General features: G+C 41.7%; 1 protein-coding gene across 10 annotated transcripts in view; it reads right to left on the bottom strand.

Annotated features, from left to right (window-relative positions):
* The window catches only part of rufy2 (RUN and FYVE domain containing 2), a 65,535-nt gene that overhangs the window by 24,157 nt on the left and 21,649 nt on the right, over window positions 1-19,729 (bottom strand). For 9 of the 10 annotated variants that reach the window (XR_007249543.2, XM_059653193.1, XM_048550818.2 and 6 more), the window contains 5 exons: window positions 17,444-17,513; window positions 15,619-15,720; window positions 14,745-14,861; window positions 7,977-8,144; window positions 523-620 (listed from right to left, as the gene is read on the bottom strand). Coding sequence is in view for 9 of the 10 variants with exons in the window: in XM_059653193.1 (XP_059509176.1) it covers window positions 523-620; window positions 7,977-8,144; window positions 14,745-14,861; window positions 15,619-15,720; window positions 17,444-17,513 (555 nt within the window). In the remaining variant the exon portion in view is untranslated. The remainder of the gene's footprint in view (window positions 1-522; window positions 621-7,976; window positions 8,145-14,744; window positions 14,862-15,618; window positions 15,721-17,443; window positions 17,514-19,729) is intronic. The other variant, XM_048550820.2, reaches the window with a different exon arrangement.

The following is a 19,729-nucleotide window of genomic DNA, read 5'->3' as shown; positions in this document are numbered from 1 at the left end:
GCATTTTCACACTTCCACTCTGTTTTTATTTTGGATTTGCAGTACTTTGCTTTCATTCTGGAATCAGATGAACTACTCTTACATTCAAAATTCATGCAAAGCAGTTGCACCCTTACACCACAATCTGCAGAAAAAGAGGACTTTCCATCTGTGATGGTACTAAGCCAGATCAGCCAGGAAATCCCAGGCTTCAACTGGAACTGCATTGATCTGGACATCAGGTGCACAAACGACAAGTAGTTTCAATCCCTCAAGATATGCAGATAAATAAAATAAGCAAGGAACATGCTCCTGTCGGTTTTTGACCTTTCCTAAAACGTATGTGTGCACTGAAAGAAATTGAGCTGGCTGGGTTTGGGAAAAGGTGACAGCAGGCTCCAGTACCCGAGACATGGGATGCATGAAGAATAAGCAAAAAAGGGTAAAGGAGCCAGCACCTGTGGAACCGTTTCATTGCAAGGGTTGGGAAGAGGTGGCGGTGGCGGCCGGGGTGGGGGTCAGGTATCGACTGGGTTGTTATACCTTTGCTCCATCCGTTTCATTGCAGCTGTCACTTGGTTGGTCTTCTCTTCCAGCCGAGTCATCATCTCACTTTTCTGCTTCAAGCCATCTTCAGAACCCTAGATTTCAAAAGAAAGTCATATCTTAAGAATGGAGTTCAACCACCCGGAACTGAACTCTGAGCCCTGAGCCTCAGCCATGAGATCAAAAATCACATGATACCAGGTTATAGTCTAACAGGTTTATTTGAAAACAAGTGTTTGAAGCTCAGCTCCTTCCTCAGGCAGCGTAAGACGGTACAAGACAATTTATAAGCACCAAGGTAACGACCCTAAAACCAGCTGCCTCTAGTTGAATCTTTAGTTGGCTTTGAAGGAGGCTGATTCAAATGCAAAATAAAGATTCCTCCCGAGTCATTGTCCTGAGATAATCAGAGGTTTTATCAACATATACAAGAGGTGCATCTTGGGTCAGACAATGCATTGTCGGTGTGATGTCTTGCTTACCATCTGCCCATGTTTGAAACTGGGGTGAGACTTTTTTTTGGGGGTCGCAGGCAAGGGTATGCATGAGAGACAGACAGTGAGACAAGCAGAAGCTGATAGTTAAGTTTCATACCCTCTAGGATGGCCTCAATCGTGATTTTGGGATCACACTGGACTACAGGTGACTCTCACACACAGTTTTGCTCAATAAAATAAAATCTGACCCCAGTTTAAAAACACAGGCAGATTTTAAGCAAGACCCTTACAATGCATTCAGATAGTAAGAATGCTGATTCTAGAGTCAGAGACAACACAGGTGTAGAGCTGGAGGAACACAGCGTACATTTCTGATGAAGGATCCTGACCCAAAATGTCAACTTCCCTGCTCCTGACGCTGCCTGGCCTGTTGTGCTCCTCCAGCTTTACTTATCTCTTAAAATGTATTGTCTGACCCAAGATGTCACCTCTTGGATACACTGACAAAACCTTTAATTACCTCAGGACAATGACTTGAAAGGAATTTTGGATTTTAAATCCGTTGTCTCCTCTCCATAAGAATAAAAATTTAAGAGGCAGCCAGTTTTAAGGTTGTTGCCTTTCTGCTTGTAACATTGTGTCTTATACCCTCTCTCTCACACTGTGCCTGAGGAAGAAGTTGAGCTTATAAAGCTTGTGTTTTCAAATAAACCTAAATTGACAATAACCTGCTATCATGTGATCTTTGACCTTGTCCACCCCAGTCCAACACTGGCATCTCCACATCTCAGCCATGAGATATGCAGGACCAAACAACCAATACAAACAACTTAGTTTGATACTTAATACTTACTATGAGAGCAATGGCTGTCAGGTAGCTGAATATACCAATTATGAGGTCCACAGGCAAACTGAGAATGTTAGTACAGAGGAATAGTCTTAATATTAAGAATTAACTAATTTCCATGACAAGAGGGGATACAACAAGATGCTAGCAGACTCTTGCATGCATTGTGCTCTGGTAGCAATTGAGGTGGTGGATTAAATAAATGCATGATTAGGTTTGCATGCAGATGGCTTTTATGGCAGATTTTAACTTTCATACTGATAGACATAAACAGAAGAATGAATTTCTTGTGTGCTAAGATAGTTTTCAACAACAGCATGTCCTAGAACTGACAAGAGGACAAACAGTATTTGATTTAGTAATGGTTAAGGAGACAGATTTAGTCAGTCAATAGCCTAATGCTGACTGAAATTATGTTCAAATGCAAATGCAGTGTTTGAAAGCAAAAAATATGAAATAACTACAAAATGTTCAAGATTCAGGGCAAGGCTACCTTCAACAGATGTTGCTGATAAAGAAGGAAGTGGTGGATATGCTGAATAAACAACTTGCTTCCAAGATTAATGCAAGTTAGCAGTGGAAAAATTAGTGGCATTATTCAGATATAACTCCCCAGGTCCAGACAGTTTCCATCCCAGAGTTTTAAAGATGGTGAATGAAAAACACTAGAAGGTTACAGGCGAGGGAATCAAAATTCTTGGCTTGGAGGTTCAGTCCTTTAGATTCAGAAAGGTGACAGCCTAAACACCATGGCGAAATTATAGGAGACTGTAATTAATGAATTCTGACTGAACTTCTTGAAAATTTTGAGCTGATCAGAGGTTCAGTGTCAGTTTGTAACAAAACCTGACTAATCTGTTTAAATACAGGCAATCTCTGGGTTGCAAAGAGATTCTGTTCAAGTCCATTTGCGAGTTAATTTGTACACAGATTATAGCACAGATGTTCCCAACTTTGGAAAATGTTAGAACACAAAATACCGAGAAGTGCGGAGTCAGGCCATTCAGTCTGCACTGACCTTCCAAACAGCATCCTGTCCAGACACAAACTCCTACCCTATTCATGTAACCCTGCATTTTCCATTGTTATTTAAACTATCCTACACATCCCTGAACACTATGGGTAATTGAGCATGGCCAATCCACCTGACCCACGTGCCTTTGGACTGCAGGAGGAAACCAGGGCACATGGACGAAACCCATGCAGACATGGAGACGATATGTAAATTCAACAGACAGTCAGAGGCTGGAATCCAACTTGGGTCCCTGGTGCTGTTGGGGAGGTCATTTAAAACTGCATCCCTGCATGGGATTGCACAGCACGAGCATTTGTAAGTCAAACATTTGTAAATCAGGGACCCCCTGTGTTCTGAAGAGATGACGGCAGCAACAGATAGTGGAACGTCTGTAGGTGTGATCTTATGATATTCCAGAAGCCATTTAATTCGGTGACACAGTCTTGAGGTACTTAAAGCTGAAACTTGTGGAACTGACAAGTTATTGTTCTATTGCTCTCGTGATCAATCTTCAAGAGATAGCATGATGGGATAGTGGTAGGGACTGCAAGTAAAAAGATTTGACTAATGATGCTCCTCAAAGATATCTCTGGGCCCTCAAACAAACAAACAGTCATTGCTAACATCAACAACTTAAACAATGTGAGAGAAAGACGTATTGCTAAGTTAACCAGTGATTGCAAGACTACTGCGGATTCTGGAGATCTGAAACCAAAAATAGAAATTGCTGGAGAAACTCAGATTTGGCATCGGTGGAAAGAAGGCAAAGTTAAAGTTCCAAGTCCAGAGACTGTTCTTCAGATTCTAGATATTGTTTTGAAAAATCAGTGAAAACTGATGGTTGCAGTGAACGACATTCTCTCCATCACAAGGTCAGACATGGAAATGTTCACTGATGACTGCATGATGTTCAGCGACACTTGGTGACTCCTCAGATACTGGAGGAGTCCATGTTTGTTACATGCAGAATGAACATGCTGTACAAAATACAGTGCAACAGCTGCCTCAAACATTACATCCCACAGACAGGAAGTAGCCATGAGAATACACGAACATTAAGCTAGAATCAAAACAGCATGACGAACTCTTTAATATCTGTACAGTCAGACAAGGAAGGCTATCAGTTTAACAGGGACAAAGTAACCATAGCAGCCCAAGCCAAAACACAAGAATTCCTGGAGACATGGTTCTCTGTCTGTACTTCAATCAAATGTATAGAATTGGACCCCATTTATAAACCCATACAGATCAAAACTGGAAGTGACCGTACTCACCTTAACAGACCGCCAGCATAAATTCCAAGCAGAGTAGAACAATATCACTTCATTGGAAACTCCGCGGATGTCATCATCTAGCACGGCGACGAAATGTCTGAACAAAAACAAGCCAGCTCGACCAGCAAGCGAACAACCAAGCTACAGATCTTTGCCAATACTTTAAACTGTTACAGAGGTAACACACAAAAAAAGAGGCCAGACATGGGAAACCTTCACCAACTGACTGAGCTCTGAACAATTTCTCTTCCTCCGTGAAAGTCTCGGAAACCAGGTACTGTCCCACTGCATGAAATACAAACTTCCACTCAGCAACCTACAGGCTATAAAATAGCTGAACAGACCAAGAAGTATACTACGAGCAATGATTAATGATGCTCATAAACTGACTGCACAGGCACGAATGAGAAATTGCAGACCAAAAAATATAGGAGAAACTCAAACTGATCCACCACAAAAACAAGGGCAACAACAAACTAGACACATGGACAAGAAACTCACAGAAACCAAGATGTTCTATTACACAGACTGAACTATAACCACAAAGATGGGAACAGAACAGATTTCATGGCTGCTCTGGACAATACATTAAAAGATAACTAACTCACAGATGAAGCATAAACAAGCCAGCCGACAAACTATAATCCTACGCAGAAGGAACAAAAAGGGGACAACCTGAACACAGAAAAGCACGAGACAAACTCAAAGGACAAGGATATTATAATCCTATCAATCAGCAGGCAAAGGGTGCATGACTGTCATTATGAACAAACCAGACTACATTAAGCAAGTATAGACATTGCTTGTAGATATAACCACCTTACCAAACAGGTGGCAATAGACCTAACACCACTAGGTAATAAGATCAAAAACAAAGTTGCTGGAAAATCTCAGGTCTGGCAGCATCTGTGAAGGAAAACACAGTTAACGTCTCGGGTCTGGTGACTCTTCCTCAGAACTTTCTCACAGTCACCAGACCCTGTTTAACTCTTTCCTTCACAGATGCTGCCAGACCTGCTGAGCTTTTCCAGCAACTGTTTTTGTTCTTGATTGACAGCATCCACAGTTCTTTTCATTTTTTAAATTAATAAGATCACCCAGACACTGGAGCGACTAATGAATGCAGGGCAGATAACCAAGAGACTTCAAAGGGAGAATGAAACCAGACGGTTCAAACACCCCTGCTTCTATGGACTGCCTAAAGTGAAGTACTAAACGAGACATCACTCTCATACGCACTATCAGTCACACCTTCATACAAACTGGCTTAGGACCAACAACAGAAGTTGAAAAACCTGCTAGATGGATCACCTCATTCTATCCACTCAACCCAAGATTTCCTCAACACCCTCAAGAACATAAAAATCAGCAACAAGATTATGGTATCCTTTGACATCACAGCTTTATTCATATCAATTGACATCCCACTAGCCACAGAAACACTGGTCACATTATTAGAGGAAACAGCAACGCAGACCAGCAACTCCATCAGTAATGGCAACATACTCAAACTACTAGACATCTACCTCACCAGACACTGTCTTTAATGGTCAAGCATACAAACAGATCACTGGCATACCCATAGGTCACCAATCTCAGGATTCATTGCAGAAGCAGTCATACAAAGACTAGAACACACCACCTTCCACTGCATTTAATCTCAACTGTGGATCTGGTATGTAGATGACACATTAGTCATTAAACACAACAAATTAACAAAGACCCACCATCTCATCAACAGCGTATTCACCAGGAATAAATTCACAAGGGAAGTAGTCGTCAATCAATTTCCGTTTCTGGATGTTATAGTAGAACAACTGACAAAATGGGGGAGTTCCCAACCTTAGTACACAGAAAAGCAACCCATATTGATCAAATCCTCAACTTCCACCACAACCACCCCAACAATTACAAACAAAGTTGCATTAGGAGACTATTTAAGTGTGTCAGGGCATACTGCAATAGTCCAGAATTATGCTGGGAAGAATACTTCCACAAGATCCTCACCTTAAACGGATATCTCCGCAACTTCATCCATAGATACCTACATAACAGACAAGAGGACACCAGTACGACTTAACACACACACACACCACACCTCCTTACATCAGGAACATAGTGGACCTGACAAGACTACCAAGACCACCAGCAACTATGCGACAAACACTTACAAGGATTAAAGACCCCATTCCCACAACATGCAGAATGAGTTGTTTACAAAATGCCATGCAACAAGTGCCAAACATTACATCTGACAGACAGGAAGGAAACCAAACAAACAAACAACAGCTAGCAGCAAAAAAAATGGCACAAATGAACTCTCCTTAATATGTGCATTTTCAGACAAAGGTGATCTGCTTAACTGGGACAAAGTAACCATAGTAATCCAAGCCAAACAGACACAGGAATTCCTAGAGGCATTGTTCTCCTCCCAAACTTCAATCAAACATATAGAATTAGACCTCATTTGATCTGTATGGGTTTACAAAACCAGAAATAGCAGTACTCCCCATAATGGGCTGAACAGCATAAATTTCAAAGATAATGGGAACTGCAGATGCTGGAGATTCCTATCTTTACTCTCCATCTTCGGTCCACCTCCCCCCCCTCTCCCTATTTATTCCAGTTCCCTCTCCCCATCCCCCACTCTGATGAAGGGGTCTAGGCCCGAAACATCAGCTTTTGTGCTCCTGAGATGCTGCTTGGCCTGCTGTGTTCATCCAGCCTCACATTTTATTATCTTAGCATAAATTTCAAGTAGAGTAGAATAATGTCACTTCAGAGGGTCCACTGATGATGACACCTAGCATGGTGACGAACCATCTGAACAAAAACAAGCCAGGTCAGCAAGCAAGTCAACAACTTCATCCACAACTCAAGCTACAGATCTTTGCCAATACTTTAAACCTTCCAGGACATCATAACCCACTTGATTGGAACCACATTCACAAATCTTCACTCCCTCCACTATCAACATATCTACAAGAAGCACTGCCGAATTTCACCAAGATTCCTTAGACAAAACCTTCCAAATCCAGAATGAATATCATTTATAAAGGTCAATGTGATGCATGGGAACGCCACTATCCACAAGTTCTCCACCAAGCCACTTATCATTCTAACTTAGAAGTATAATGATATTCTTTCAATGGCATGGAATCCTGGACTTCACTCTGCAATGGCATTGTGGGTCTATTTACAGCAAACAGACAACAGTTCAAGGCAGCAGCTCACCACATTAGGGCAACCACCAATGTCCTCATTCCATGAATGAACAATAGAAACAGGAACGTGGGTGGGCAGAAAGCTACCAGAAACATTGACATATTAAATAAATAAGCCCATGTGAATGGATTTCAGTATGGACAAATAGGAGGTTATTCACTTTAGACTTAAAATAGGATAGAACAGTACTTTCTAAATCATGAAAAAGTACAAAGACCATTAAAATTCCACAAACAGGTATAGAAAATATGAATATTTTCATGGAATTCAGGCCTTTGTATCTGAAGAATGGAATGCATGTGGGTAGAATTTATGCTGCTGCTATACAAAACCACATTAAGACTGCACCTACAGATCCCAATTATTGCAAGCAGTTCAGACGACTACCCTAGGATGGATTTACTGGCCTTGAAGAGGGAGAGGAACAGATTTACCAGAATGGTCAAAATTACTTGATGGGTCAAGCTATGTTCTCGTGAATTTAGGAGTTCAAAAGAGGATGAAGTATCCACTTAACCTGAAGACTATACTGCATGCAAGACAGCTTTACTGCAATAACAACTGGTCATCTCAATGTTCACATTCAAAATGTTAAAATGTTTTTAAATTCTCACAATATGGAAACCGACAGCATATGACTCAAAGCTGCTTACCTTAAGCTTCTGAAACATCTCCACATTAATAGCTTTCACCTCCTCGAGCTGGTGCCGAAGGCTAATCAGTGCATCCTGCTTCTCGTGGATATCTTTCTCCAGCAGTTTCATGGCCAGCTCCATCTCCTGCTTCATGTTTATCTGTACCAAAATGTCACTCTCCACATCCTGCCAAGCAATAAAGGAAGCCTCAGCCACGTCACCATTCACCCAGAAGTTACAGGGGAGAAAAGCAAAGAGGAAGGGGGAAGAAGAGTCAAGAATGGAGAGGGGGAGTTTAGCTAGGAAAAGTGGGGGAAACAGGCAGGAAAGAGAAACAGGAAACAGTCAGGGAATGATGGCGGTAACAGAGTGCGGTTGGGAAAGGGTGACGGTAAGAATATAAGATCAACAGACTTTGTTGATACTTAAACAATGAATGTGTTTTGGAAACAACACCCTGTTCACAAAACCATTATGACTGTGCTTGAATGTATTATCTTTGTCTAAACCACTTTCCCATGACACTTCTTACTTATTGTTCTCAAGTGACAATATTATTGTTTTGACAGGTGTGTATTGGTTGGAGGTTTTTTTTTGGGAGAGGTTTTGAGCCTTAAGTGACAAGCTATCTTGTCCAAGCCAATAAAGTAAACTAAACAGCTTGGGCCTTGTGATTTGTTTTTAAGTTGGAACAGTAGAAGCAGCATGAAGTGAACGGAGGTAGGCTCCGCAGAACCAGAGGTTTAGGTTACTTTCAGTAGTTAGGGGTTTTAAAGTTGGCTGTGGAAGCTGTTACATCTCTCAACCACAGCAAAAAGGTAAGAATTCATCTTGTTGCCCTGGACTAGAGAAACACTGCATATGAGAATCTATTTTCCTGACGTTGCCTTTGCCAAGGATGTGTTTATGGAATGTTACTACTTGGTTCTCCTATATAATGCACGTCCCAGCAACACAAATTGGCTATAACTCGAATGACAAATAGGGGAACACTATTTCTAAAACATGCACCTGTGTTAGCTATAAACGCAATTCCATCAGGGCACACAGCAGCATGCATCAACATCACATGATCATTTTGCAGGCTGTTAGTGCATGTGATCATTTCGCAGACTGTGTTGTGGAGTGCTTTCCGAGAGGGGTATAGCACTCTGGCTTTTGACTTTTTTGCAAATTCCGTCCTCTGAATTTAGTGGCTAATACAGCAAAGTGACAAGAATGTCAGCAAGAAGCATCCTGTTGATAAAACTGCAGTGGTGAATGTAATAAAAAGGCTACAAAACTGGAGGAGAAGCTAGCTGTTATAAAGTGTTGACTGTAAATAGAGAACATGTGATACAGTACCTGTAACAGCAATATAGGTGTCTACTTTATGTGCCATTAGAGACAATGCAGAAAAGATTAAAGTAAGATGCATTGCTGCAACAAAGACAGTGCTGGCAAATCTGCAAGGTCACAAACAGAGGAGTTTGAGGAGATAAGACATAGGAGTGGAAGTAAGGCCATTCAGCCTATCAAGTCCACTCCGCCATTTAAAATCATGGCTGATGGGCATTTCAACACCACTTCCCTGCACTCTCCCTGTGAAGAGATGGAGCAGCTAAGTGTGTAGCTAGAAGATCAAATGATAAAAGAATGTGGCTCCACCTTTCTCAACATAAAAGGAGAAAGCCATATCAATTTATGATCACAGAATCCCTACAGTTGGAAACTGGCCTTCGGCCCAACAAATTCACACTGACCCTCTGAACAGCATCCCACCCAGACACATTCCTTCCTCACCACCGCTCCCCCCCCCTCCCCCCAACCCTTCTCTGTAACCCTGCATTTCCCATGGCTAATACACCAAACCTACACATTCCTGAACACTATGGGCAATTTAGCATAGCCAATCCCCTAGCCTGCATACCTCTGGACTGAAACCCATGCAGACACAGAATGTGCGAACTTCACAGAGTTACCCCAGGGTGGAATCAAACCCCGGTCTCTGGTGCTGAGGCAGCAATACTAACCACTGAGCCATTGTGCCGCCTCACGTTCCTTCTTTTGAAAAAAAACTGAAAATCCTGCAGATGTTCCGGCCTTTAGTGCCAGCAGTGGCTTGTTTGCAGGTTTTAAGAACCACTATGCTTTTCATATTATAAAAGTTATGCAGCAAAGCTTCAGTGCAGGTAGCAGACAAGGAGCATACAATGGCATTTCCTTCCATAGTAAAAACATGAAATTAACCAAGGCGGCTACAACTTAGATCAAATTTTCAATTTGGATGAGACAGGTTTGTACTAGAAGCTAATATCATCAATATCCTATATTTCTACGAATGAAGCACATGCTCCAGGCTTTAAGGTGGCAAAGGATCATATAACTGTGCAGCTGGACGCCAATGCCAGTGGAGAGTTAAAGCTTAAGCTTGTGGTGGTGTACCACTTTGCCAACCTGCGAGCCTTGAAAGGTTACCTTAAGTCTACTCTAGCCATCTACTTTAGGTGAAGCGAGAGAGGTTGGATGATAGGGCAAGTTTCTCCTGACGTTACTGCTGATGCTTTGGTAGATGTTTTTAGAAAGAATTGCTGGAAAAAAAAATTTGATTCCAAGACTCCTCATCCTGGATAAAGGCACCAAGGCATCCTCCCACTGGTGACTAGTCTGAAAACAAAGTGCTATTTCTACCCTGAAACACAACCTCTATGCAACCCATGAGGCAGGGTACAATAGCAGCTTTTAAAGCTTATTATTTAAGGCACACATTTAAGAAGCTGACTGCAGCTAGTGAGGGGAAGGACAGTGTTCTTCAACTTGGAAGATTTTAAACATCAAGTATGCAATTGACATTATCATGGAGGCCTGGGGTGATGTCAGAGAGGACTGCTTACATGCAGTTTGGCAGAAGCTTCTCCTAGATTTTTTTTAAACAATTTTAAAATCTTTGATCCGTTAAAAGGAGCTCAAGAATCAAAGAACATTGTTTTGATCTTGCAAAGCAAGCTGGGTTTGAAGAAGTGGAGAGCAAGGATGTTGGCAAGCTGATCATGTCCCACTGTGAAGACCTCTGTACAGCTGATCTACAATTTGTCGCTGAGGGGGCAAATGGAAGCTGGAGATGAAGATGAACTAGTCCAGGGTCAGCACTGAAGAGCTTTCCACTTGTTTTGTCTTCTTTCCTGAAGGAAATCGAGAAGCAGTTCCGCTCTCAGGGAGGACAATGATTCCACTGCAGAAGGCAGCAGTGCTTAGAATAAGATCTTACTGGGCACCTTTTGAACTGCTTCTTCATGAAAGACAACACAAGGGCAAAGCAGCAATAACTAGTTGTCTTTTAAGCCTACCCTCAAGAAACAATGAACCACACCTCTCAACTTCTGGATTAACTATTTTTTTTTAAACCCTAACCCTGCAACCACAACTACACTTGAAGGTGGTGATGTTGATGATGACGATGACGAACACAATGACCCTCAGCCCCTGCGTTAATAACAGAACCTCAAAACCTCCTCTCCATCAAATCATCTTGACATTTTTTCAAGACATGGTGTTCAATTGTTTTAAATTTAATTATTAGATATGAATTAAACGTATTTAAATTGTGCTTTCCTTTGTATTAGGCTCTTGTGTGATTTTTGAGCAATTTCACATGACATTTTTTGACGGTCTGCCTGTAATCCTTTTTCCCCCCCCTATAGGTCCTGTTATTTCTATAACATGATTTTCCATAACCCAATTTGCATGGGAATACATCCATCATGTTATAGCATAAATGAATGTAAATTGGAACGCTTGCGGTTTAATTATTTAATACCAAAAGGCAGCATGGTGGCTAGTACAGCTGCCTCACAGTGGCAGGCACCCAAATTCGATTGCACCATCAGGCAACTGTCTATGTGGAGTTTGCACATTCTCCTAGTGTCTACGTGGGTTTCTTCTGGTACTCTGGTTTCCTCCCACAGTCTAAAGATGTGCAGATTAGGTGGACTGGCCATGTTAAATTGTCCATAGTATTCAGAGATGTGTAGCATAGATGGGGTGAGTCTGGGTGGGATGCTTCATAGTTCGGTGTGGACTTGTTGGGCCAAAAAAAAGGTCTGTTTCCACACTGTAGGGATTCAATTCTATTCTATAAAATCTATTATTCCATTAAAGTTGTCCAACAGAGTTAAAAAATTATACCAATTCTTCCTTCTTTTGTTTGTATATTAACTGTACAATAAGAATCAAGTGTATGTTTTACTGAAAGCCGAGAATTGTAACCAATTGAATTACATCTGGAACATAGCACTTTATGTTTGCCTTCAAATAAGATTTTTAAAAAAGTTAGGATCTTGACCGTCTCCTTGATATACATAAAGGGGGTCTGACCTGGTCCATAGCAATGTTAAATAAAGGCCATTTCAAGGCAAGACACTAGTTTCAGGGCTACATTTCCTCAAATCGAACACAAATCAACCATATTTTGCTCAATTTTATCAAGATGATCTTTTATCATTAATTATTTAATCCTACCCTATCACACATTAAACAGATCCAAAATAGCTTGTTTCCTGTAAATTCCAGACAGAAACCAAGAAACTTCATTCAGTTGCCTACACTGCATTTTGGGAAGAATGTTTTTTAGCCTTGGAGGTGGTAAAGCACAGATACACCAGGACTTAAGGGGTTACAAAGTTGTACAAAACTGCCTCTTATTTACTTTAATTCAGAAAACTGAAGAATAGTCTGGTCAACATGCTTAGAATGTCAGAATGATCTGATAGGATAATTCAGAAGAAACATATGACATGGGAAATTAAGAATTGAGAGTTTAATCTATAAATTGAAAGTAATATATTCATGAATAAAATTAAGAAAAACTTAGGTTTTGCTCCGACCAACACACTTCAGCTGAAAGCCCACTGTCTTTGCTATTATCACTGTGCCTGGAACCCAGAAGTGGTGCACCCATTATTACTGCCTCTCCTTTACCCCTCTGTCATCATACCACTTGCTCTATGGTGGGCAGCTAGTGTATTTGTTTTAAAAAAAAAACAAAGTTCAGGGGATGTGGGCATTTTGTTGGCTGGGCCAACATTCACTGACCATCCCTATTTGGCCAGGCAGCATTTAATAGTCAACTGTGCTGCTGTGAGGCTGGAGTACCATGTAGGTCAGATTGAGCAAGGATGGCAAATTTCTTTCCTTAAAAGGGCACTTGTGTATCACATAGCTTTTCTCTTTATAACAAAAGACTGGTTACTAGGTTAGTTTTCAATTCTAGATTTTATTGAATTTAAATTTTCCGATCTATGGTAGCATTCAAACACAAGATCCCGGAACCCAAGTCTAGGTTTCTGGATTACTAGGCACACTGACATTATCACTGCACAACTCCTCCTTTTAGTTGCTGATTTAATCATTTTAGATCTAAACCTGATGGATCCAATTTAAATTACATAAAAACAGAAACAGAAGTAGGTCATTCCACCCCTTGACCCTGCTCTGATATTCAACTGGATCACGGCTGATCCAGCATTTCCTGCCTTTTCCCCAATGATCCTTGATCCCCTCCTGATCAAAATTGCAGCACAAGAAGTTCTGTGCCCACAGCTCTCTGTTGCAAGAAGTTCCAAAGACTCCCAATGTTCAGAAGAAATTAATCCTCACCTCAGCATCCTTTTATTGAGATAAATGCTCTCAGGTTCCAGAGGATCGTTCCGTACCAGGGATTATCCTGGTGAACTTCTTTGAATGGCTTTCAATGAAACAATATCCTTCTTTAGACAAAGGGACATATACTGCTTACAGTATTCCAGATGTAGTCTCACCAGCACCTTGCATAGTTGCAGTAAGACTTTCCTACTCATACTCCAACCCGCTTGAAAGAAGGGTCAACATTCCATCAGTCTTTCCGATTACCTGCTGCATCTGTTTGTTTCATGCATATGTATTCCCCAAGTCCCTTTAACTTGTAGCTGCCTGCAGTTTTTCCTCCAATTAAACGTATACTGTTCTTTTGTTCCATTTTTCAAAATAAATAGTTTTGAATTTTCCCACATTCACCATTTGCCAACTTTTTGACCATTTATCAATATTTCTCTAAATGGTTTGCATGCCTCTTGAAACCTGCCTTTCAATCTAATTTGGTGTTGTCTGTAAATCTCGCTAAGGTAATTTTGCTTCTTTCCTCAAAGACATTGTAATGTCATAAAGCATATTTTTCAATTCAAAAGTATGACTTTTAATGGCAGGGCTTACACATGGTGAATGGATGCCCTGCAGTTGTGGTGGCAGCGTCAAACAAAGCCTTCACAAAAAGGTTTATGAAATGCTTCGAGCTCTCTCCCCTAAACTGCAAGAATGCTACATCTTTGTTCCACTCATAACTGTGGCCAAAGTACATTACTTCCTCCTTTTCATAGTCACCAGTCATAGCCACCCTAACCTGTTCCTGATCTGATCTAGATTATGGCATTCCTTCCTACATTAAATAATTTGTTAAGACCCAACCTTTGACTATGTCCTCATTCTCCTAATACCTGCTTAGGATCAGAACATGGGACTCGCTCAATATCTTTCGTTGTTCTAAAGTGTCATCATTTTCTCAAGAATTCAGAGGGGCAACCTGGTAGAGGAAATGTATAAAGATAACCCAGAATGACTGTGAAGCAAGTTCGCTTTAAGAGGACATCATACTAGTAACACACGAGGACAGACAATGGGAGTCCGTGCCTGACCTTTGATTACTATAGGAATTCTGTGCAATCACCATGTGCAGGAAATCATGACATGAAAGGCAGTCAGCTAAAGGTCACACACCTGCCGCATACGTGACTCCTCTTTCAGCTGTCGCCGGGCCTCAGTGAACATGTCATCCAGTCCCTGCCTGGTGCCCTTGTAGGTCTCCAGCTCCGCAGACACATCCAGTTTCACCAGCTAAATAGATAATAGCTTCTGTGAGACAAAAATGCAATAACAAGGAGTAGCTGCAAGAATACAGATGGAAAAGGATTCACTTCTGCAGAGTTCCCCACATCCAGTAACTGCACACAAGCTAAATTTACTCCTCCTCATACCTGTGACAATTTTCACCGCAATACAGAGCGGAGTGCGCGGGCGAACTATGGTATTTCACTTGACAGTCAGTATTTACATGAGCAACTATTAACGGCTCATACCAGCAATGTCATAAATATACATTCTCTCACCCTCCTTCACAAACCCAACTACTACACTCTCCCATTCATACATACCCTCTGTTCCTTTTCCTAACTCAAGCACACTTCACCTGTAAAAGGGTGGGAGGGAAGGATGGCAGGGAGTGGGAACAGAACAGAAAACAAGGTTAAGAGAGGGGTTCAGAGCAAGGAGGACTCAAATCGAGGATTGAGCATGGAACTGAAGGCGGCGAGGGTGGGGTGGAGTGAGACAGGCCAAGGAACAAATAAGGGACGGAAGAATTTGACATAGGAGGGGCCTGTATTTAAAATGAGTAGGAAGGGACGGTACAAGTCAAACTTTGAGAAATGTGGGACAGGGTAAGCGCGAAAGGTTTCAAATGTTTTGGGGGTGGGGGTGAGATTGGGAGGAGTATGAAGAGAGGGAGCCAAAGCGGAGACAGGTTTTGCATCTTAATTTCATTTGTTTTCATGAATGTTTGAAGCAACACGTAGATAGTCTGGAGCCCACACACCTCCAGATGTTGCTGGGTTTTCATTAACATTTGGATATTTTCATTGCGAAACTGAACGTTCTCTTCTTGCAATCGAATTATGCTGTTCTTAGCAATTGCCAACTACAAGGAAGGGAGCAACGAACAGTCAGAATTCAGCACAACATTCGATTTATACTTGCATATTGAGTGTACATAGCATCACCTTACATTACTACTCAGTCATCCAGCCTAGAAACAAGCCTCTCAGCCAACCATATCTATACTGAAACTCCTAACTGCACTAATCCCATTTATCTGCACTTGATCCGTTGCCAGCTATGCCCTGGCATTTCAAACATGCCTCCACAACCGTCTATGGTAGCACATTCCATACTTCTACCATCAAGAAAAAAAAAAGTGATTTCAGTGCTTCTTCACCTCATCTTAAAAATGTACACCCTCTGATCTTAGGCACATCTGCCTGAGGAAAAGATTCTCACAATCTAACCTATCTTTGAAGTATACACAGTTGAGAGGCAATCAGATTTCCAACCCCATCAGCCTATAGTAGGCAGCATTGTGGCACAGTGGTTAGCACTGCTGCCTCACAGCGCCAAGGACCCGGGTTCAATTCCCACCTCGAGCAACTGTCTGTGTGGATTTCCTCCCACAGTCCAAAGATGTGCAGGTTAGGTGGATTGGCCGTGTTAAATGTGGTGGGGGGGGGGGTTGCGGGAGGAGAAGCAAGGCTGGGTGGGATGCTCTGAGGTTCAGTGTGGACTTGTTGGGCTGCAAGACCTGTTTCCACACTGTAGGGATTTTAAATCTAAAAAAAAACCTCTTCTGCTCCAAAGGAAACAAATCCAGTGTCTCCTCAAAACAGACGACTTTTCAACCCAGGCCACATCCTGGTGAATGGAGATAATGGGAACTGCAGATGTTGGAGAATCCAAAGATAACGAAGTGTGAAGCTGGATGAACACAGCAAGCCAAGCAGCATCTTAGGTGCTCCTCTGCTGCTTGGCCTGCTGTGTTCATCCAGCTTCACACTTTGTTATCTCACATCCTAGTGAATCTCCTCTGCACCCTCTCCAGTGCAATCATGTTCTTCCACGAGTGTGGTAACCAGACATGCACATGGTATTCCGACCATGGCCTAAGCAATGTCTTATAAAGTTCTATCAGGACTTCCGTGGTCTTATATTCTACACTCCAACTAATGCAGCCAAGGATCCCATACGCCTTCATCATCCAGTCTTCACTTGTGCTGACACCTTCTGGGATCAATGAACTTGCACACAGAAGCTTTGTTCCTCAGTACTGCTTAAGGGCCTACTATTCATTGTGTACCTCCTTCCCTTATGATGAAATTCTGGAAGATCCAATAAGAGTGCATTTTATCTGCCACTGTTCTGCCCAATATCAGACTGTAGCCAGAGGCCACTACACTTATTCTCTTCAATGTCAATAAGGTCTTAAGTACCGTATGCAAGCAGATCCCACATTTGACCAATTCTAGCACATATTGGAGAGAGATTTTCACTTCTTTTCGAAACCGTGAGCTTTGTGTATAGGTGTATAATATAACAGCATTACACCTGGATTTAAGAGGGTAAATTATGCCAGAGCACCAGCCCTACTTCTTGAGTAATCTTCAAGTAGAGTGGGTCTCAACCACATGTAAGTCATTCCAGAATGTGACAGATGGGGACTGAACTACACCCAACACTTTATAAACGTCAGCACTCCAAAAGCAATCATCTTTAAATATTCACTATTTAAAAGTAAAATCTCTGACATGACTGAAAGTATGAAATGTTTAAACATCACAGGATGTTAAAAAGCAAAAGTTTAGAAGCAATACCTCTTCAATTAGTTTAGAGTTTGCCTTCTCAAGTGAGTCAACTCTGCCCTGCAGGCTGCCAACTGTTGAACTGAAAAGTAGATGCAAAGAATAATATTAATATATTCACTGAAATAACCTGGAGGTATGCTGAGTATGAAATGGAAGAGATAATTGACCAATAATAATTTGTCATGAATTTAATCTAAAAGATAACTTGAGTAACTTCAATCAGGGGATAGGGTTTTTGTCCCTTTGGAGCTCATTTTGAATTTGCGTGTGCATTCTGTGTTAACAAAAATGAACATTAATTCTTTTTTGTATAAACAGCAACCTACCCTGGAATAAAGACGACACGTAGTCAACTTATCAAGTGTGCAAAGCAAAGCATTTTCACTTTTGCAGTTGGTGTCAGTGGCCACCGCCAGTTTACATTCCAAACTAGAGCTATTACCACAGCCTCCCCCACCCTCAGCTAATGCCCAAGAGTCGATGACATCCCCCAGCTAATGGCCAAGTGTCAAAAGATCCCTTCCCCCTCCAAGAAGCTAATGCCCAAATGTCAAAGATACCTGCAGCTAATGCCTGAGCTTTGATCCGAGATAATGTTTAATTATCAGTGCACTGGAACATGTCAAAGTTCATCTTCCCTTTTGATATTCCTAAATAACACTTCCTCCTGGTCCACTTCAGTTACCCCAATATTCCTTTCCTTTGGCACCAGTGACAGCACAAGAGATGCAGCATTTACTTTTACTCTGTGCCTTCTCACCATTCTAAGCCTAAAAATATTTTCCAAGTGATATAGCAATTCACTTCTACTACTTTAAATTCGTTTTAATTCACCGTGGGACCTGGGCATCATTGGTGGGACAGCATTCATTGCTTGTCCCTAATTGCCCTTGAGAAGGCAGTGATGAGCTACCTTCTTGAACCGCTTCAGTTCATATACTGTAGTCAGAGCCACAATGTTATGAGGGAGGGAATTCCAGCATTCTGATCAAACAATACTGAAGTCAAAATGGTGAGTACCTGGAAATGACTTGTAATGATGGTGCTCCAATGTATCTGCTGTCCTTGTCCTTCTAGGTGAAAGGAGTCATGGGTTTGAAAGTGCTGTCTAATGATCTTTGGTGAAATTCTACAGTGCGTCTTGTAGATTGTAGACACTGAGCATTGGGGGCGGGGGGAGAAGGAGTGGATGCAGAGCCAATCAAACCAACTGTTTTGTCTAGGACAGTTTCAAATGTATTGCCGGACAGGCACTCATCCAAGCAAGTGGGGAGTATTCCAGACTCCTGGCTTGATCCTGGTCAATGATGGCCAGGCTTTGGCAAAATCGGGGCTAAGTTACTCACAGCAGTATTCCTAGCCTATGGCCTGCTCTCGTAACCATTGTACTTATATGGTGAATCCAGTCACGTTTATGTTCAATAGTAACACCAAGGGTGCTGATAGTGAGGGATTCAGCAATGGCAACTCCACTGACTGTTAAGGGGCAGCGATGAGCTTGTCACTTATTGAAGATGGTCATTGCCTGGCACGAATATTTGCCAATTTTCAGTACAAGATTGGATAATATCATGTTTTGTTCTACTTGACATAAGATGCTTCAGTATCTGAGGAAATTGCACAATTATTAGCAAACATCCCCACCTCTGGCTGTATGATGGAGGGAAGGTTGTTGAGGCACCTGAAGAGGATTGCTGTATGATGGAGGGAAGGTTGTTGAGGCACCTGAAGAGGATTGGACCTAAGACACCACCCTGAAGGACTCCTGCAAAGATGTCCTGGAGTGAGAGGACTGACCTCCTACGTCCACAACTATCTTCCTACGTGCCAAGTATGACTTCAACCAACAGAGTTTTCTCAGATTTTAGTTTTGTAGGGCTCCTAGATGATTAACTCAATCATATGTGGCCTCGATGTTGAGGATAATCACTCACACATCACTTCTGGAATTTAGCTCTTTTGTTTGAACCAAGGCTAGATGAAGTCAGGGGCTAAAGTGGCCCTGGCAAAAACTCAAACTGAATGTCAGTGAGCAGATGCTGCTCGTTAACAAAATTGATTACACTTTCCAATACTTTACTGGAAATCAAGAATACACAATTGAGGAAGTAATTGACTTTATCCTGCTTTGTGTGTTCAGGACATTTGTGAGCAATTTTCCACATTGTTGCCAATGCCCATAGCCTTTGCCATATCCAAAATGGTTTTTGATATCATGGAGTAATTGTCCTTGGAGTGAATTGGCTGAAGACTGGTATGATGTGCTCTTCCATCACAGAGGATGAAGGTATTTGT

Source organism: Stegostoma tigrinum, chromosome 20, assembly GCF_030684315.1.
Source record: "Stegostoma tigrinum isolate sSteTig4 chromosome 20, sSteTig4.hap1, whole genome shotgun sequence".
NCBI lineage: Eukaryota > Metazoa > Chordata > Chondrichthyes > Orectolobiformes > Stegostomatidae > Stegostoma > Stegostoma tigrinum.
This window is presented reverse-complemented; position numbering and strand designations above follow the sequence as displayed.